This window comes from Artemia franciscana, chromosome 11, assembly GCF_032884065.1.
Source record: "Artemia franciscana chromosome 11, ASM3288406v1, whole genome shotgun sequence".
Classification (NCBI taxonomy): domain Eukaryota; kingdom Metazoa; phylum Arthropoda; class Branchiopoda; order Anostraca; family Artemiidae; genus Artemia; species Artemia franciscana.
The window spans coordinates 2,156,832-2,178,998 of NC_088873.1; the positions used below are offsets into that span (position 1 = coordinate 2,156,832).

General features: G+C 33.8%; 2 protein-coding genes across 3 annotated transcripts in view; one reads left to right on the forward strand and one right to left on the reverse strand.

Moving 5' to 3' along the window:
- The window catches only part of LOC136032675 (protein arginine N-methyltransferase 7-like), an 89,772-nt gene that overhangs the window by 34,267 nt on the left and 33,338 nt on the right, over nt 1–22,167 (forward strand). The gene's annotated exons all lie outside the window — the stretch shown is intronic.
- LOC136032678 (ras-related protein Rab-13-like) lies at nt 320–19,369 on the reverse strand. 2 transcript variants are annotated; one of them, XM_065712972.1, is made up of 4 exons: nt 19,228–19,369; nt 15,333–15,535; nt 10,473–10,562; nt 320–1,959 (listed from the first exon to the last, which is right to left on the reverse strand). In XM_065712972.1, exons 1-4 carry the CDS (start codon nt 19,313–19,315, stop codon nt 1,852–1,854), a joined length of 489 nt encoding a protein of 162 aa, XP_065569044.1. In that variant the 5' UTR covers nt 19,316–19,369; the 3' UTR covers nt 320–1,851. The 2 variants fall into 2 exon arrangements, with proteins under 2 accessions (XP_065569044.1, XP_065569045.1); XM_065712973.1 differs by lacking the exon at nt 10,473–10,562.

The following is a 22,167-nucleotide window of genomic DNA, read 5'->3' on the forward strand; positions in this document are numbered from 1 at the left end:
CTGTGTTTTCTCAGTTTTCCACTGGCTGTGACTCTGAATAAGCTTTTGCAAAGGGTTAATCCGAGTTATCAAGCAAGAAAATTATTTCCCAAATTCATGGGGAGATGGGAGCTAATACACGTACTTAAATTGGAATCATTTCCATTTTGTTCAGATCTCGTATATCAAATAATATTCAGAACTGGAATATCAAATAATATCCAAATCGTAATTTGGTTTTAATGTTACTCTTTTTTTGTTCAAATATTCTACATGCCAAATTTGATTTTTTTTTTTTCAAGACCTATCGGTATAAATGTAGAATAAATAGAACAAATACTAAAATGAAATGTATTTATTAAAAAACTATTTGAAAGCAAATAGAGACAACACAAAATGACTAGTAGCTCTCACCCTATTCGAAAAATTCAGTATTAAAGCCAATAAATCAATAAAGCTAAATTGATAGCGTTGGATCTCTGACTTTTGATTATAAGTTTTGAAACACTCTTGAACAATTGTACCTTTTAACTTCTAAAGGAAATATCCGAAATGTCTCAAGGAAGAAAAAGAATCTACCAATCGAAATTTTAATTCAGAATTCAGATTTATATTAATTCAGATTTATTAATTTCAATTAATTCAGATTTATATAATTCAAATTAATTCAGAATTTTAATTCAGAAGTTACTTTTTAATTTATGTGCATATGACGATTGCACTTGTGCATGATTTAACAAGACTACTAACGGTTAAAATCACTGCTAAGAGGAACTAATCAAAACAAATATAAATTAGGAATTTAAATATTTTTGTTTTGTTTTCTATAGACAGAGCCTGAAGAACAGCTGAAATCGGCTGATTTTACAAGCTGAAAGGAATTTATATATATATATATATATATATATATATATATATATATATATATATATATATATATATATATATATATATATATATATATATATATCGTGTAACCCCAAAACAGCTGAAATTGGTAGTGGAACAAACGATATCGCGGTAAGAGGGGTAATGTTTGAGACTCACTTAGCATAAAAGGGTCTTGAATGTGGTTATTTTAGGGTTGGATGCATAAAAGTAATAATTATATAAGTAGCAATAGTAAATAGTAACAACTATATAAAAAATAGTAATAATATGTACATAATAGTAATAATTCATTTAAATGCTCTATGCCAGATGCAGAAAGAGGGGAATAAAAGATAAGAGAAAAGGAAACTTACAACAGGAGACACATACTCGTGTGAGCACACACACGGGGAAACGAACATTAAAACTCAAAAAATTAAATCATCTTGGAATAATAAGAAAAACATAGTGTGCTGCAATCATTTTGTGAAATATAATCTAAACTGATGAAAGCCTTAGAAATAGGGCCCCATTTTACTACTAACAAAATATGGGGACTGTTTATGCACAACCATAGGCTAAACCTAGTAAATAGTAGATTTTTTTAATTGAAGTTCGGTTTCATTCTCGGATGTTAATACTTATTTTTTGAGAAATCCCTAATGAAGGTACAAGATTAGAAGTCAGTCAAAGTTAAGAGGGTATATCGGGATGGAGTATGGTTGTGTGCAGCTATGTTGGTTGCAGGAGGCTTGATGTTGCAGCGAGTTGTTAGTAATAGTATAATTAAAAGACATAGAAATCTAAGGTCTAAATCTTTCAATATCTAAAAAAAGGAATACATGGTCTACTTATTTGGATTGTACGCTACTTAACTGAGATATGACATAATGGCAGATGTACCATGAGAAACCTTGTCCCAGTCCGTCGATTTTTTTTTTTTTTTTTTTTGGTCTGGAGAAGACACTATAAATCTGCTATTTAGAGCTTTTAAATATCTATTTATAATGTATGCAATAAATTGACTGCTAGTTCTCTGAATATCCTGTCCGTGTCTCCTTTTTTCGTTGCTGAAACTTCGGCACTGATAGCTCCATTCTCTTCGGCGAACTGAAAAGGGATTAAAATATAATTAGAAACCTTAATTAGATATAAATAGAAACTTGCCAAACTTCTAGCGTGTACCCCCCCCCAAAAAAAACAAAACAACAGAAAATAACAACCAAGTCAAACATAAAATACGCAGAACTTATCCCAAACAGGAGTAGAACTAACAACTATTATTCCTTCTGAAGACAGAACGTGATTTGCACTTTACAAGAAACAATTTACTTTCGAGCTATGTGGTTTTGTTTCATAGCATAAAAAAAGACAAAAAAAAAACAAACAAAAAAAACAACATAATAAACAGGATTATTGAAAAAAAAAATACAAATGAATGTAGATTGATAGTTTTATGTATACATATATTGATATTCATTTTGAAGTTCTCAGCAGTTTTAGCTTTATTGATGTTGTAAAAGAGAAAATATTTTAAACGTATTTTGTTTTCAGTAAAGTGAAAAAAAATACATAGAAGCCATATCGCTCTTTACTTTGGCAACGCTACTACGCTGCCTATAACTTTTTATATTATACATGTGATTTGTCGGTTTTTGCCCCCATTCAGCTGTCTTTAACTTAATTCCTTCAAAACTCAAATTTTATCAAGTGTAATGATAATCATGTTCCTACGCTCATACAGTATTTTTTTTTACATTGTTAGAAATTCTACCCATAATTTAATTGAACTTTAATTGAGTTTTTTTTTTCAGGAATCCTACCCATAATTTAATTGAACTTTAATTGAATTTTTTTCAGGAATTCTACCCATAATTTTAATTCTACCACTTCAGTTTTTTCGTTTTTTTACATCGTTAGAAATTCTACCCAAATTAATTGAGCTTTAATTGATTTTTTTTTTCATGAATTCTACCCATAATTCTAATTCTACCCATTAGGTTTTAGGTGAATAACATCTTCCATGACGTTACTTTTTTTGAAAGTGCTGGAAAAATACTCTATAAGAGTCTAATTTCTTCAGCTTTATTAATTGCAACTAAAATCGTGAAGGGGGGTAACTAAATTGCCGTGGGAAGCAAATGTTGTTCCTCTGTGAACATTTCGATTGCAACCGTGCATATGCGTTGAATACCATAATTTTCAAGTACATTTACGAGAAGAGTTATGTTAAGACCATTAGTGACCCCCCTTTATTTAGAAAAAGCTATTAATGAATTTTTTTTAATGTAGAGTATGAATTCTGATTTTTCTTTTATATATTTTGATGGGTAATAGTGATTATATATGGTATTCAAAGGTAAAAACAATGTTTGTTTTTATATATTTATTGATAATTGTGGTGGTATCGGTGGTGGCAGTTGCAAAGTTCTTCTTAATTTTATTTTTTTATTTTTCTCATGGTTTGTTTCTTCTACCTCCTCACGAGTGTTGATCTTTAGGGGAGGTAATAAACTTGTTCTTTTTGTGTAAATTATATGTTTTTTTAATGAATCCTTATCCATCTCAGGATAACGAAAAAACAAAGAATGTGCCTTGGGGTTTTAGATTACTACCGACGAATATTTTTTTTTTTTTTAAGAAAGGGTTTGGCCTTGCTTTCAGTATCAGGAAAATGTATATTTACTGACCGAAGTCCCAATTTTCAACTATTTCTGCATTTGCAAAAAGGGGATATAACGCGTAAAAAAAAGAACAAAATTAACGACGTGAATACCAACTAAGAAAGCGGAAAATTGTAGCTATTCTGGCTAGTATGGAAGATTCCGGCAAAGTTATGGCTAATATTAAGATCTGGATTTTACTATCCCACAAAGCCGCCCTCTCCCACTCATGTTAAATTTAAACTGTTAGATGAGAAAGATATCTACACCAGAGGAAGAAATATACTAGACCATACTTCTGCTGTCCGCATCTCAGGCAGGTGTGCTTGACTTTTTGGCCCTTCTCTCATTCTTTCAACATTCTAATCGTAAATTAGTTTAAAGACAGGTAGCTTGAAGCTGGATTCGTATCCTTGTACTAATACTACTAACAACTCACTGCAGTATCAAGCCATCTGAGGCCAACACCCCAACCTATTCGAAGCTGCGCTACTTACCTTATTTCATGAAATTTAAAATGCCCTTCGAATGCTTTCTTATGACCCCTTCCTGTTTCATTTGGGGAAGAGCTGCTATTTGTTTGCCTCTAGATAGATGGCAAAGTACTTAATAGGAAACCCCAACTTAAGATATGATTCCTCTAAAAGTATCACCAACAAGACCGTTTCCAAGGGGGGGGGGTAGAGGGTCTGAACTTCCCCCAAATTTTTGTCTGACTCGTGAAACGTCATAGAAATGAATATAAAAAATTTTTTGGTTCGTTTTTAAAAGTTTTTTGTCAACCCCCCCTCCCCCGATAAAATTCCTTGATACGACCCTGATCACCACAATGTTAGTTTGGGAAAAGTATCCTTTAATTATATTTGAATTGCTACAACCTAATAAATAAAACTAATTTATTGATAATCTAACTAATAAAATGACTAATAGCAATAGTAAGTAATAAGCAAAACATAATTGATTTTATTAATATTAAGTTAATACTTAAATAGTAATTAACGTTAATACTAAATATACTTAAGTGAATATACTTAATATACTTAACGTTAGTACTAAATATAAATTAACACTAAATTAGCAATTAATACTGAATATTATTTTCAAATTAATATTTCGGTTTATAAATATAATTAAAAGAACTCGTCAGTAATATGAATACTAAGGAACATATGAGAGACGATTTGTTCAGCCTTTGGCTCTTCTCTGCAATGTGAATAATGGTACTTAAGGCCTTTGAATCAACTAAACTCTGCCAGATGGGACTTCAGTGGCTATGCCACATAGATGGCAGTGTATAAGGCCCTAAATTAATAACGTTTGGGCTTTATTGTTTTTCCACGCAATACAAAATGAAACATTAGAAGATTCTGTTTCTATTTAAGCATATTTAGAGGGCTTATATTTTTAATATTAAAAGGGTTAATAGTATAAAGTTATTTATTAATCATCAAAGTAATAAAATAATTAATTTAATCCAATAGATTAAACCTCTGAAATAAAGGTCCAATCATAAGGGGGAGCGGCGGAAAAGGATCCTATTAGAGAATTTTTCAAAAAATAATGGCAAAACACGACAAAGGATTTTTGGGCCACTGTGTCTAAATTTTCCCGAGAGGAACCCCCTCCATATACTTATTTGCCTATAGATTTGGGCTACATTAAACTACTGCGTGCTTAAGTCCTGAAAGCCCTAAAATTCTGATAATTCTTAAATTCTGATAATCTATAATTTTGAGCAGTGCTTATTTACGGCCCAGTTAAATTATTCCATGCTAAAATGAATTGTTTATGAATAGTCCGTCTAAAAAGAAGAGATAAGGGGAGATAATAAAGCTGCTTCTAAACTAAGGTAATGGTACAAAAACAAGTTATTCCTTCTCAATTTTAGCTATTAAAAAAGAAAAAAAGCGGCATATGCCTTTCAGCGCTATAAATTCCTTTTTTAAACTCAATAACTTTCAGTAAATTTAGTAGAATTCTTGTAAACCCTTGGAGAATTTTGAAAAACTGAAGAACAACAGTCTTCCCTGCCTTGAACCCAGTTTTTGATTTGTACACCTGGGGTATACAAGGGTTTTGATTTGGATATTTATATTACATCCGATAAAATTTTTACTCTATTTTATGTAGTACAACCGTTTTATATATTATATATATATTAAGTTTACATGAAGTTTAGATACCTAAAGGCTTACAATTTTCCAAATTGAAGTTTTTTACAAGTGTTGTAAAGTTTTTTAAAAGTGTTGTAGTTTTTCTATAACTATTTGTAGATGCTTAGAAATAAAACAAGATAACTGATAAATCTTCCTCCTCTCATTTGTATCTTTGTGGAAACGCTTACGCATAATCTGATCATTAAAATGCAATTCCAGTCCCTGCACTTGGCCCACGCTTCTGAGTTTGAACTTCAGGTACCGTATTACCAAGCAGAGATCAGGCCCACTGTGCCACTATAGGAGTCCTACTACTTCATTTATCTTTAAATATAAAATATTTTTAAATAACACATCAATTCTGACAGCTGAGCTAAAAGCAACAATTGAGACTCAAAGTGGCTAAAGAAAAGACCCCTAGACTACAAAAAAGTAATTCTACTTACGACCTAAGTCAGTTCTGGTACTCGTTAACCATGACAATAAGCTAATAACAGAATCAGATCTAAAATCAACATATAAGAAAAACAAAATTAGAGCACAAATCCAAATTTTGCGTATAATCCTAACTGAGCTAGCCGTCCTAGCCGAGTAGATTGGTGTGATGGGTTTAGGATCCTTTATCCGAGAAGGTGAGGGTTCGAATCCTAGTGTACCCAATTATTTGGTTTAGGACGGGGGTCAGTGCCGTGACTCTGTTAGCTCAGCCAGAGTCGACTCAGCTCTAAATGGGTACCTGGAGAAATCTGGGGAAGGTAAACAGGAAGGATATGCGAAAGCACAGGATGGTTGGCCCCCAACCCCCCATTGCACTTTCTGGCTGGAGGGCCTTGAGACGGAAATCAGCACCGCTGGTTCGGACCTTAAGGGTCTAGTTCCGCATCCTGTACCTTTTTTTGATCGCCTTAACAAGCAAATATAGAAAATGCAAGCAAACTCTAACGATGTTGATGATTGAGATAGTTCGCGGGTTCGAATCCCAGTGTACCCAATTATTTGGTTTAGGACGGGGGTCAGTGCCGTGACTCTGTTAGCTCAGCCAGAGTCGACTCAGCTCTAAATGGGTACCTGGATAAATCTGGGGAAGGTAAACAGGAAGGATATGCGAAAGCACAGGATGGTTCGCTCCCAACCTCCTAGCTGAAGGGCCAAGAAATTGAGATAAGCACTACCGGTAGGAAATGTAAAGTCCAATGCCGTATTCTTTACCTTTTTACCTTACAAAAGAATTTGGTACATAACGACTGACCTACTTTACCAATTTTGTTACGCGTTAGGTTACCTGCTAATGGAGTCCCTAATAATTAAAATATTCTGATTTAGCTATAGGTTAATACAAATTAATTTGATGAAATAGTTAAAAAAAATTAATCTGGTTAATAAATAAAATAATAATGTATAATAAAATAATGTATAAAATAATAAATAAATAATATAAATAAAATAATTTAATATAAAAGATAAATAATAATCTGATAAAAAAATTATTAATAATTTATTAACAGTAAAATAATTAGATTAATTAAAGTGATTCAGATATAATATCAGTAAATTATAATTTTCAGTTGAATTGCTCAAGTAACAAAATCACCAAAGAATTTCTAGATAGCGTCATCCATAGCATCAGGTAGGATAGGGGCACCTCCCTTGGAAACGTGGAACTTGTGACCTGAATGTTTTTTTTCAGCATCTGAAAATAAAACTTGGCTACTCAGGCAGCAAATTAATTAAACTGAGAATTGCTAAATGACGTCATTGGTGGTAATAGCTTGATTTTTGATTCTTTGTTGCTACCCATCGTCGACTGTTACAGTTATGCCCGAGCCGCACCATAGTCACATCTGTCGATAATAAAAGGCCAAGTTTTATGAATGACATGGAGTTATTCTTGATTTTGTCGTTATACGTGTATTTTAAGAGCGGAAAATTAAAATTTCAAGAAATTGGTTTGAAAAGCCCTAAAAAGTACCAACACTCTTTTGTTACCGACTATTCTCTTCTAATAAAACGTTTTCTTGTCTTTTGCGAATTCATATTACAAATAGAAAAACGTGTGTTTATGTGTGTATCGGATAACGACGCTTCTTGACTTCTAAGGTCCTTGCGTTGGCTCTGCAGTGTGCTGCTATAGCCGGACTCTTGTGTTCTGAATTACCAAGCTGAGATCATACCCACTGCGCCACCATTGGACAAATTACTGTTTTAAGTTTCCATCTTTTCAAGTTTCAAAAATCTATGCCCTAACTTTTAGCTCTGATTGGTCAATAAAAAATTATGGGTACTTTTGTCTTATAGACACCACAATCAATATCTTGTATCGCGAACATGAGACAATAACCGGTTTTCATGGTCTTTATACCAGACAATTTTAGCTTCAGCTCAGTCGGAAACTAAATTTTAGCCATATTTTAATTAAATGTTGTGCTGGTATTTTCGTTAGGTTAGGCAAGTTTAGGTTACATATTTAATATATTGCGGTCTGGGTGGCCCCCCTTCCAAAATTATGGCACTTGATATTTATTAAGTGACATATAGCGATCGCAACTTCTGTCGGTCGGCCTGTCTGTCCCGATTTTGCTAGTTTGGGCACTTCCAGATAAGTTAGGACGATGAAATATGGCGGGCGTATCAGGGACCAGAACTTATTAAATTAGAAATAGTCTTTTCCCCGATTCGACCACCTGGGGAGGGGAGTGGGGGGGACGGTTAATTCGGAAAAATAAGAAAAAATGAGGTATTTTTAACTTACGAACGGGTGATCAGATCTTAATGAAATTTGATATTTAGAAAGATATCGTGTCTCAGGGCTCTTATTTTAAACCCCGAACGGATCTGGTGACATTGGGGGGAGTTAGAGGGGGAAACCTGAAATCTTGGAAAACGCTCAGAGTGGAGAGATCGGGGTGAAACTTAGAGGGAAATAAGCACAAGTCTTAGATACGTGATTGACATAACTGGAACGGATCCGATCTCTTTGGGGGAGTTGAGGGGGGGGGGTTCATTTTGAAAAATTAGAAAAAATGAGGTATTTTTAACTAACAAACGAGTGATAGGATCTTAATGAAATTTGATATTTAGAGATCTAGTGTCATTGGGGGGGGAGTTGGGAGGGGGAACCGGAAATCTTGGGAAACGCTTAGAGTTGAGAGATCGGGATGAAACTTGGTGGGAAGAATTAGCACAAGTTCTAGATACGTGATTGAAAAAACCGGACTGGATCTGTTCTCTTCGGGGGAGTTGGGGGGACCTAATTCGGTAATTCAGAATAGGAAAAATGAAGTATTTTAACTTACGAACGGGTGATTGAATCCTAATGAAATTTGATATTTAGAAGGATTTCATGTCTCAAAGCTTTCATTTTAAATCTTGGAAAACGCTTAGAGTGGAGAGATCGTGATGGTACTTGGTGGGAAGAATAAATATGAGTCTTATATACTTGATTGACGTAACCAGACCGGATTGGCTCTCTTTGGGGGAGTTGGGGGGGAGGGGTAATTCGGAAAAATTAGAAAAAATGAGGTATTTTTAACTTACGAAGGGGTGATCAGATCTTAATGAAATTTGATATTTAGAATGACCATGTGTCTCAGAGCTCTTATTTTGAATCCTGACCGGATCCATTGACATTGGGGGGAGTTGGACGGGGAAACCAGAAATCTTGGAAAACGCTTAGAGTGTAGAAATTGGGATGAAACTTGGTGGGGAGAATAAGACATGTCCTAGATACGTTATTGACATGACCGGATCAGATCCGCTCTCTTTGGGGGAGTTGGGGGGAATTCGCTAGTTTGGGTACTTCCAGATAAGCTAGGAAGATGAAAGTTTGCAGGCGTATCAGGGACCAGGCTAGATTAAATTAGAATTAGTCGCTTCCCCGGTTCGATTATCGGGGGGGGGGGGGAGTGAGCGAACAAGATATTTCAGAGGAATTTTATTTGCCCGTAAAACAAATGACTCTTCTTGTTAAGCATGGGTCGTGGTCTAGGGGTATGATTCTCGCTTAGGATGCGAGAGGTCTCTGATACGAATCCTGGATCACCCCAATTTTTACATGAAGAAGATCCGAAACTAGATACCTGATCAATTTAGCGATCGCTGAAAGTTGGCAGGCATATCAGGGACCTGACCAGATTAAATTAGAAATTGTCGCTTCCCATATTTAACCATCTGGGGGGAGGAAGGACATTTAATTCGGAATAATTCGAAAAAACTAGATATGTTTAATTTACAAACAGGTTATCGGATCTTGATGAAATTTGATACATACAAGGACCTCATGTTTCAGAGCTCTTATTTTAAATCCCGACCAGATCCGGCGACATTTGGGGAAGTTGGAGGGGGAAACCGGAAATATTGGAAATCGCTTAGAGTGGAGAGATCGTAATGAGACTTAGTGGGAAGAAGCTCTTGGCTCTTGTTTTTTGTTGTAGTTTATATAATTTTGTTGATGAAGTATTATATTTTCATCATATTTTGTTTGATTTCATTAGCATTAAGCAAACATCACTTCTTGACAGAGCTAGAGCGTGGTGACACACAAGTAGAGACAAGTAGCAAATTATGCATGTAAGTTGAACCATATTCAAATCGAGAAATTATGAACGGGTTACATGATTAGCTCTGTAGTTGTATGTGATTTTAATTTGATCGACAAGTATGACTATACTGTGACCCAGGCATTAGTGACGTAATTTACATGAAAGAAGCCTAAGAAAAGATCTTAAGAATGAATTAAGCTTGGTTGAAAATTGGAAAGTGAAAAGGTAAAAAAAAAGTAAATATGGTGTTACTCAAGAATACTTACATTTTCAGCTTTGTCTTTGAATACTTGTCTTTGTCCCATCATGTGAGATTTAGTGCCAGCTATCATTAATATCATATCTTGGGGTGCACTCTGTGAAAATTAAAACATTTTTTATATTTGAGGTGCGGTCTTGTTTATCGTGGGATGCACTTTATGAAAATGATTAATATAATATATACTAGTCTGTTTCTCATCATGTGAGCTTTAGTGTCGGCTATTATTAATATCGTATTTGGGGTGCAGACTGTAAGATTTAGAATATTGTTCATATTTGAGGTCTATTCTTGCGCATCTTGGGATATAATCTATGGAAATGATAAATGTAATATACACTAGTCCATTTCTCATCCTATGAGCTTTATTGTCAGCTATCATATTGTATCTTAGGATGCTCTCTGTGAAAAGTAAAGGGCTGTTTATGATTGAAGTGCACTCTTGCATATGTTGGGATGCACTCTGTGGAAATATGCTACATACTAGTCTTTTTCTCATCATGTGAGCTAGTATTATATATCATTTACTCTGTAGAAAACTAAAGTGTTGTTTGTATTTGAGGTGCACTCTTGCATATCTTGAAATGTACTCTGTGGAAATGCTAAATATAATATATATTAGTCTCTTTATCATCCTTTGAGCTTTATTCTCACCTATCATCAGTTGCACAATATTGGGTTCCTCTCCAAAGCTGAGAATATATTTTTCTTCCTTTATTGAGAGATAGATAGATAGACAGACACTTTACACGCAAGCACATTAACGTCCGAAAGAAAGAATACAAAAAAATATCATGACTTGCCCCCATAGGGGCAACCTATAAAAAACTAACTCAGACCTATAGTAACTGGAAATTTAATAAACTTTTGAAAAAAAGAGCTGTCAAGTGAGGGAGAACCCCCATTTGTAGCTACTTCATGAATGTTGACCATAATTTCAAGTAATCTTCATGATAATACTTTTTGCAAAAAAGAATTTATGGGAATTTTGATAAATAGCCTGAAATCTAACAAAATTGATGCTGGATTGGAATGAAAACTGCGCCATTGGAATATCTAGTCGAAAACCTAATGTAGAAGAATTATAGTTCCCTCTTGAGTAACAAGTGAAATAACTTTTTCATATAAGAAGTGTTTAGTTCTCCTTTTTATTCTCCGTTTGAAAGATAATAATGATAGATGGTAATAAGCTTACCTAATCTGTGGATGTCAGGTGATTGATTTTCTTCAAACGATAATTTTGACAGGACCTGTGTCTGTCATCATCAGGCTCAAATTCAAATCTCTAGCCAGAAAATAAAATTATTCTATAGTAAAAAAAATTACCACAAATGAAGGCTGTATGGCCTGTAAAGGAGGTAAAATTCTTCTTGGCCCCTCTAAATTCATATTAAGTTATGTATTTTACTTTTTTCTTAATTGCAACTTTCAGTCTCCTGAGGTTTAAAAATTTATATAAAATGTAGATAAAGTAAAATATAGGAGATTAGAGGACAATCATGAAACTCTTGGGATTTCTTGGCGGAGCTAGATCGGAAGATCGCATACGGGTACTTACTTCACCCAATTCGCGCAAATTTGGATGGTATTTTTTTTTTTTTTTTTGGGGGGGGGTATATTTTCAAAATCTAGGGTTGAGATTTCAATAAGGTTTTTTTAAAGTCTAGAGGGGGGGAGGGGCGAAATAATATAGGGTTTTACCCGGTTACTTGTAAAAGAAAACCGTAACCGGAGATATGATCTCAGGCTACAATTTTAAGAGACAAAAATCTAAGTCTGTTGTATATTTATCCTGAGTGTGGTATTAAAACTATTTACTAATTTAGCATTAACTTAATTTTAAGAAAAAAATTGTCTTTGGCTTATTACTTACTATTGCTATTAATTAGTTTCATTACTTAGAATCATTAATAAATCAGTTTTATTTATTAACTATAGTTCAATACTTAATACTTGTTATTATAACTATTCACTAGTTTTAGGAAACAATTTTTATTTTTCTCATTTTCAAATTAAATTTCAAAAAGTGGTTGTTAATAATCATCATTGGTTAAACTGAGATAGCTCTTAGGGATACTTCTTATGTCGTTAGTTCTTAGAATAGAAAAAACGTTCTAAGGACTTGTTCTAAGTTCTTAGAACCAGTTCTCAGAACTGGGATAGTTATTAGGTCTTTCAGCGCTTTTCATTCAAAAGCATCTGAACCCATGTCAAAATAAAGAAATATTTTAAAACCCAATGTGTGCCTTGTAAAAAACAAAATGAATATACTTGATTGTAAGGAGAATCATGAAAATCCTGAAATTTCTCTAGAAACTGGGCCTGAAGGTTGCCTGTGCAAACTTGCTTATTACAAATTAACATTAAGAGGGACGGTCCAAGTTAGATGTCGGAGTCACTCTAGCACCGTCGAGAGGCGGTACTAAGATCTCCTACGATCTTAGTACCGATCTTAAGATCTAAGATCCTAAGATCTAAGAGGCTCTCCTAAGATCTGACAGTACAAGTTAGAAGAAAAATATATTTGGAGTGGAGTCGGTTTCGGCATTAGTTATGTTTTTGTTCATTTTTATTCAAAATGATCATTAATGTTTTCTTGGTTCTTCTGGAAGGATAGTGAATTTTACACACACTGGCATGGGGTCCTGATCCAGCGCTTCAGGCATATCCCTTATAGGTATTGCGCTATCGAGCATGGTACATAATGAAGTATGTTATAATTTTACTAGTTTGTACTCTTCGAAAGAAAATTATTGATCAATCAAGCTGACAGCTTCACTTGCGTAAGTAGTGTTATTAGTAAAGGCTATGGGTGTCGTTAAGATGTTAAAAGTAGAATAGCCAAGGGCCAGGGTGTTTTTCACAGTTGAAAAAGGTTTGGAAGAATTGGAAGATAAGTCTGCAAACCAAGATTAGGAAATTGGAAGCTATAGTGATGACATTGGTCAAATATGGTTCTGAAGCATGAGCGCTCCAAAAAACGGAGGAAGATTTGTTAGATATTTTCCTGAGAAATTGCCTACGGATTGTTTTTGGTAACCGACTTACTAGCCGTATCTCAGATACTTTGCTCTACGCAAAGCGTGGTTCAATCCCTCTTTATGGAGTTATAATGAGAGAAAGGTTGAGATGGCTAGGGCACGTTTTGCAGATGAAGGATGACGCACTGCCTAAGGTTGTCCTTTTCGGCCTACCGTCTAGGACTAAACGAAAAGCAGGTCGTCCTCGGTTGAGCTGGGAGGATGTCGTAAGAAAAGATTTAAAGGAAATGCTAACTTCCTGGGAGGGTGCAAAGAGGAAGGCTTTGAGTAGTTTGGAATTGAGGTAGAGCGTGCGTTGCCTTTCTGATCTCAGGCCGCCTAGTGTTGCAGTGACTTATTAGTAGTAGTAGTAGTATTAGCAGTAGCAGCACAAGAGAATTATTTGGAAATGCCCAAATCGCAGTTAGCCTTTATTTTTAAATTTAGCTGTGTTTTTGCTTTTAGCTGTCTTAATATTGTTTTCCCTCAGTGGTTAGGTCTGACCTTCTCTGGAATGTCTAAATTGTCATTTCAAATTTTATACATCAAAAGTAAAGCAATGAAAATAATCAAAATTAAATCCAAAAGGAAAAAGTTCATTTTTTCATGAAAACGTTTCGGAAAAATTGCATATGACCGAAAAGATTGTAACGCCTATTCCTGATTGGCTGGCTAATTTTAGGTGACCTATCAAGTACTGTTTAATATTCTTACATTATGTATCTTATCTTTAGCATTGCTCATGTAATACTTATTTTACGCTACGCCGTGTAACCTTTCACGCCAGTATAGTTTGAGACTATGTTACGCTCTGTAGTTTTACAGAGAAAAGTTTGTCTGTAACATTGTCACTGCCAAGTAGACTCCAACTCTGCATAAAATTTTACGTGGCTTATGTTGTTATGGAAAAGTCGCTTATGATTTAAGTGGAATAACAAAGTGGAAAAAATCTATGAAAACCTTTTTTTGTAAAAAACAGATCAAAAATTCGTTTATATTCATTTTTATTACGTTTTGACGAGTTGGACAAGCATTTTTAGGGGGGGGGGCAAATCCCCTATCCCCGCTGGATACGGTGTTGATCTCAACGGTTCAATTTTATTAAGCTTTTTAACATGTGTCATTAATTCTCCCTTGGTTCTTGTAACTGTTAGATTTTTTTTTGCTTTTTGGCATTTCAGTTCTAGTCTCGAATTGTTATGTCTGTCGTCTATTTCTTTCATGAAATAATTCTTGTTTGGGAATTTATCATATGGTGAACATATTATTTTAAACTCAACCTACTACATTTGACCGTTTTACCCGAGCTAAATTACATACAGATACAGATTAATGGGAACTGAAAGTTTTTTTTACATGGGAAGTGAAAATCCCCTGTACCCTTAGGCACTCCTATCACCTTTCGAATTTTTGCACATTTAGCATGTCTTTTACAAGGTTTTCAGCAGGTGAGGGAGTTCTTCTTGAAGGCTACTTAGGTGAGATCCCCCTTATGCAGATATACATACAGTAATGATTAGTCTTCAAAATGACATTGGGCAATGCAAGGCCATTCTAATAAAATATGTAAGGACAATTTGAAAAGTGGACTGTAGCTTTATATAGCTATTGGAGTATCTTAACCAGATCACAAAGTCCCAAAAGTGAATGAATGTTCCAAATTTATGTCTAAAAATGCTTCAAATGGTGTGTTATATTGAATGTCGAAGGGGAAAATTTTGTCTAAAGCTATTTGGATTTTGAAGAGTGTCAAATATATCGCTGTGAGTATTTATTCTGATGGGTACGGTGTTAAATGAGTTACCGTGAGATTAAATGGTATTTGTAATTTAATAGCGCTTAAATACCTGCTTTATTGATTTAAACCAACAGGTCAGATTGTCGAATGTCTTTTTGTCTGTTATATCATACATCACGACAGCAGCCCTAACTCCTTGGAAGTAGGACGGACTTATTTTAAACGTTCTTTCATCCACCACAGTATCGTAAATGTGGAGACATACTGGAGTGCCATCTACATCATATGTTTTTGGAGTGTAATCAACGGGACCTAAAATGAATCAAAATGAAAATTCAGCCTATTTTAATTTCGTTCAGTTTTAACCTGAAGTTTTAATGCCCAAGTTGTGTGTTGGTATTTTGGTTTTGTGTTGCTACTTTATGTCTCGTACAACTTTATAAATTTGAAGTAAAATTACAAGTAAGCTAAAAGCCTGAAAATATAAGCAAAATTAAAAAAAAAAATATTAAATTTTTTTTTGCTATAATCTAATGAGTTAAAATTGAACAAAAGCAATTGATATAAAGGCTCATCCATATTGAGATTTTATTAATACTGAGATGTAGTCAATGCTAATTCTATCCGATATTTCATAAAAATTTTATGATTGACTTAAAAATTCAATAAAGAATTCTGATTATCTCCAATTAGCGCCAGCTAAATCTCTGTATTATTAAAATTTCATTAGGCCTCAAGTGGTGCTGTTCCCCCTGTCTCTTCGGATTAGATCATGTGCAGAGAAAAAGGATACCCGCTAAACGACCATTATATATCTATTATTAATCAGTACTTTATTTATTAAATTTATAGCTGAAATTTTATGATTAAGTATGATAATCAGCAATTTTATCTTAGAATTTTTCAGTAAATTAGAGAATTTATATCATTTACATTATTCCAGATGGTAGAATTTGTCATAATGTGAATTCAAGCAGTATATAAATATATATATATATATATATATATATATATATATATGTATATATATATATATATATTTATATATATTATATATATATATATATATATATATATATATATATATATATATATATATATATATATATATATATATATATATATATATATATATATATATAAATAAGTTGTTTGTTTGTGTGTCTGTCTGTCGACTGAAGTCGTGTTTGTCCGCATATGACGTCTGAATTATTTTATCATATACCAATTCAAAAACGAATGTATTCAAACCGAAGTAGTTGAGTTGGTAAAGCGTTATGTTCCAGGTTCTAGGTCCGAGAGGTTCCAGGTTCGAACCTTGGCTTTAGCATTAATACAAAAGAAGAAAAAAAACTAAAAAAGGTAAAAACTACAAAAAAAACTTAAAAGAAAATACTAAAAAATAAAAAAACTAAAAAACTAAAAAAAAGGTATAAAACTAAAAACTAAAAAAGAAAAAAACTAAAAAAAAACTAAAAAAAGGTAAAAACTACAAAAAAAACTAAAAAGAAAAAAAAATAAAAACTAATAAAAAAACTAAAAAAAACTAAAAAAAAACTAAAAACTGAAAAAGAAAAAAAAGAAAAAGAAAAAAAAACTGAAAAATAAACGAGAAAAAGAAAACTAAAAGAAATAAAAATAAAAAAATAAAAAAGGTAAAAACTACAAAGAAAAAACTAAAAAGAAAATAAAACTAAAAAAGCTAAAAAAGGTAAAAACCAAAAAAAAAACTAGAAAGAAAAAATGGAAAAAACAAAAATTTATTTCATCATATACCAATTCAAAAACGAATGTATATATAGACCGGGACACCGGGATACAAATGACGACCGGGACACCGGGACACAAGGAATATAAATGACGACCGGGAGACTCAAAGAGAAATTACAGACTGGGACACCGGGACACAAATGACGACTGGGACACAGGGAATATAATTTTTATGGGGGCGCATAGGTGGGACACAGGGACACAACTACAATGACGCGTAACTAATATGGCGCGTAACGACTTACGCGCGCGGGGGGGATTGGAGGGCGCTAAGGGCCCCCACCAACTAGGTGTTGGGGTGGCGCTTCGCGCCACCCCAACAGCTAGTATATATATATATATATATATATATATATATATATATATATATATATATATATATATATATATATATATATATATATATTATATTTTATATATGTTGTAATATCAGGTATGATTCAAGTGAAGTTTTAAGAAAGAGAACTTAGTAATATTCCCCCCCCCCACCGCCTCACCTACACGGAGTGATACTTCGTGAAGCTACTCTCTCCCAATTCTACCGGGAGCCTTTTTTTCGCTCTTGCATTTTCTAAAATGAAAGTTTAAATAGAGGAACCGTTTTTGACAAAAATAAAATTCATCTTTATTTCTCAATTTGCTAATGACTTAGCATTATGGGGATAGCCGTGGTAACCATCACGTAGTGTTCCTGAAGGTGGTAGGCATAAAAAGGGGTCTATTACTGCTAACTTCAGTCGCTATGAAGCAACTATTCTTCTCGAAATCATGTATTAGTGGGGGGGGGGGAATCAATCCCCTAGAAATGTGAAGTGCCGACCGTAGAGTAAAACAAGATGCCTAGCGATCAACTATGTAAGCTATGCAAGGCTTTTTTTGCCGTGGAGTTAATGGAACTTTGTGGCCTGCTTCGCTCATTACATAAAAACTATAACCTTAGCTGTTGCTGTTCCTTAATTAGTCTCATTTGTTGTATAACAGATTGAAAACTGATACTTTTTCTTTTTTTCTATACGTCTTTAAAAAAGGCGAATCGAATCAAGAATATTTCCTGATTCCGTTATCAAAATATCAAAGGAAAAAGTAGAGCTTCCCTTCAATCTTTAATTGTAATTAAATAAGAAAAACTAGTTTTTTTAATCGAAAGTAAGGAGCAACATTAAAACTTAAAACGAACAGAAATTACTCCGTATATGAAAGGTACTTTTCCTCCTCAACGCCTCGGTCTTTACGCTAAAGTTTGACACTTTCTCTTAACTCTATTTTTAAAACAGTAAGTAACTTTATAAGCTATATAATCTGTGGATGTCAGGTGATTGATTTTCTTCAAACGATAATTTTGACAGGACCTGTGCCTGTCATCATCAGGTTTAAATTCAAATCTCTCGTCAGAAAATAAAATTATTCTATAATAAAAAAAATTACCACAAATGAAGGCTCTATGGCCTGTAAAGGAGGTAAAATTCTTCTTGGCCCCTTTAAATTCATGTTAAGTTATTTATTTTACCTTTTTCTTAATTGCAACTTTCAGTTGCCTGAGGTTTGGACTTGGACCGTTCCCCCTTAATGTTAATTTGTAATAACCAAGTTTGCACAGGCAACCTTCAGGCCCAGTTTCCACAGAAATTTCATGATTTTCATGATTCTCCTTACAGTTCAAATATATTATAACTATATAAAGGAATTTTATTTTTCAGAACTAAAACCGAAGAAATGGTAAAATGTTGTTTTGTCAAAATTCCAATGTCGAACCTGTCAAGTAGGCAAGTTTCTAAGACTTGGAAATCAGAAGAGGGTTAACATAGAAGTTTTGCAATACCTTCTCCGAGTATGTTTTTGGCCCTGAATACATTGCTGAGAATTTCATTTTCCTAACCTAACCCTTTTCCAAGATAGCATAAAGTAGCTAAACTAGAATTTTATCGTTTTCAATTTGTTTTCACTTTTTTTCATAATAATATTTTACCATTTAAACTAATTAAAATAATAATTACCATTCCCACTAGCCAGTTTTTTAGAAACACATTTTAAAACTTTTGGTTGCTATGGGCTGTTTTGAGTCAGAGCTTTGTTAATAGCTCAAAATGTATTTTCCCCAAGAGTGATTATTGAATTATATAAGACCATAAAAAGGCATAAAATGATGCATTCACTTTCTTCCTAGATTATGTGAAAAACTGTATATTACCGTAATACCTTCAAAAATATTGAAAATTAGAAACATATTAAATTACCGTTTGTTTTGTCGGCTTTTATTTTCCAGAGTATTTCATTTTTGCCAACAGAAGATTCTCCAATCACAATAACCTTATGACTCGACATTCTGATTATCACTTTATTTCCTTTCTTGTATTTACTTAGATATAGGCTACTCAAGATTTTTCTTATCAAAAAGTAACTTCCGCTATTGCGGTGCAGTATCTGTATCTTTTTCCGTTATGATCACGCTTTTTGAATTCCCCATAAATTGAATAATACAATGACCTAAAACATGACTTTTATATTTGTATTTGTTTGGCATAATAGGTATTGATGTGTCCCATCTAATTTTCTATCTCTGTTTTATTTTTCTGTTTTTTTTTTCTTTTTTTGATGACCGAAAAAAAAGAAAAGGCAACAAAGAAAAGACAGCTTAAAATCCACCTGACTGGCCATCGTATGTGAAATTTAATCAGTGAAAGGAATGAAAAGCTTTTGAATCACAATATTTGTTACGAGTAAACTGTACGTTTCTCTATGACTTGATTAAGCAAAATAATTTAGATTAAATTTAATAAGCTCAGACTATGAAAAAAAGCTGTGCAAGGCAATCTTCATTTTCCCCTTCATTATAAACGTTATAAAAAGGTCAGAACGTTATAAAAAGGTCACTTAGATTCAATCCTGATAAAGCCCATCTACGCGGGCATTTACTTCCTATAATTAAATAACTTTTTTGTGTGTTCCTTTCAGACATGATCCTCCGATGTATGAAATAACCTGTCTTTTATCGCTTTAGCTAGTCTCTATGCATTACACTCTATCTTTTACAAAACATAGTTACTCCCGCCGTTTACCCCTGCCCCGTTCTCCTGTCAGTCCAGGGGATTTGTTGTTTATGTGTCAATCCTAAAACTCTGTTGCCCGTCTTAGGCAGGTGAGCTTGTTGGGCCTAGGTCGTTTGTTTGCCTCTGAGTCAAGGCCATTTCAGTCCCCCATTTTGCGTACAGGTCAAGTGAATATTGTCCGTCATTGGATAATTCAAAAATTTCGGATATCCCCATTGCAATCCAAGTGGGCTTTCCTACTAAGACCAAGCCCATTTGGATTACGCTTACTCCACTTCTATCTTCCTTACTTCTCCCCTAGGATGGATGATAGATTATCTATCAGCAGGTGAAATGACATCATTTTTTACAATCCTGAGGGCTATGTCAGCTTTGTTTTTCACTGAGACTATCTGTCAGTAGTATCCCATCCATGGATTCTGTGACGCACGTAGGGGGTGTACAATTGGAGCTACTAGCCCATCAGGACGTTACACACCTGGGTCTTGTTTGGACACCTCTAACGATATAATACACCTACATGATAGGATTTGCTTATTATATAATAGGGTTTGATTACTTTTGACTGCTATTTAATAGGGTTTGGTTGTTACCTAATAAAGGGTGTTAAAAAACCTACTAGACCCCGTCAAATCAGGGTTTCCTTGATTGTTGTGTCATAGTTTCTTTGAGTGCTTAAAAAACCTACGAGACCCCGTCAAATCAGGATTTCTTTGGATGTTACACCATAGGGTTTGATTGTTTTCGTAATAGAGAGTGTTTTTCTCAAAAACCTACTTGGAGCAGGAAAACACTTTCAGGGGCACGCCAAATCAGGATTTTCCTGATTGTTGCACAGTAGGGTTTGTTAGAGTCCGTTAATCAATTAGGAAAGTCCCGCTTGTAAAAAATTATCATGGTCCGATACTTACAGGTGGGGGTGATCTAATCGGGCGAGATGTGCTAGATTTGCTTCAATATTGACAAAGAGTTCAGTGTGTCAACATCGAGGATATTAGTAATGGATGCTTTTACTCAATTGGATATTCAATGTGCTAGCAATGATGAAATGAAGCCTAGAGTGTCTAATACTGGAGTAGAAATTACAATCGGTTGCCGGCTAACCCTAGAATGGGACGGTGTTTTTGAGCGATATGTAATATCATTCAGCAAATTTAAGTGGGAGGAACAGTTCTACTTTGCGGCAAAAGTAAATATTATACATATACGAAGATTACAAGACGGCTTAAATGCATTAGTGTCATTTATTGGAGGCAAAAATCTGAATCAGATTGTTACTAGCGAGAAAGAATCATTCTTCGGTTGTAATCGGTAGTGAGAGTGTCAGGATTAAAAATGACCTGATTTGAGAACCAAAAAACCATTCGGAATCTAGTGACTTTGAAAAACGCTTGATTCTAGATGATGAGTTTCTAGAGATGTCTTTTTAAAGGAAAATATTTTCTTAAAGAATGCTTAACAATGTAATGAGAAATAGGGATCTCCATCTTTGGATTATCGTATGAATTTTTTACGTCTTAACTCAGATTCATTTACTCAATTTGTTGAGATATTAATTGAAACGAAACAAAATGATATTAGGATTTTTCTTTTAACCCTTGCCCAGGCTGCTATTTTGCAAGGCAACAACAAATAAGTCAAAAATCTTGTCTAAACAAGTTTTTTGACTTCACTCGATTACTCCTCCTCCTAGAAGACATCCCTTTTATTGATCGTGAGTCAGTTTCTTCTTAGCAGTGAGACTATCAACGTTTAAAATGTTGAACACGTGGTCCATTGAGTCTGTGTGCATTGAGCAGCTCGTCATCCTATGACAATTTTACTATTCTTGATGACTGTAATGAAAAATTTAGATTATGCAATCCATTTAAATTGCATAGAGAATACGCAGTGCAAATTAAAGACTAATTTCTGTCTTGAAGATGTTTGTTATTCCCACACTAGAATTTTCAATGTTTCAATTTGAAACACTTGAATTTTATAATGTTAATCAAAATAACATTATTGACTTTACGGAGAGACATTATAAAAATTAAGTTACATTATATTATAGAAAATGTCATCCTGACTTTTCATGCCAAGATGAATACCAGTTTAATCCTGGCGTCCTACCACCGCTTATAATTA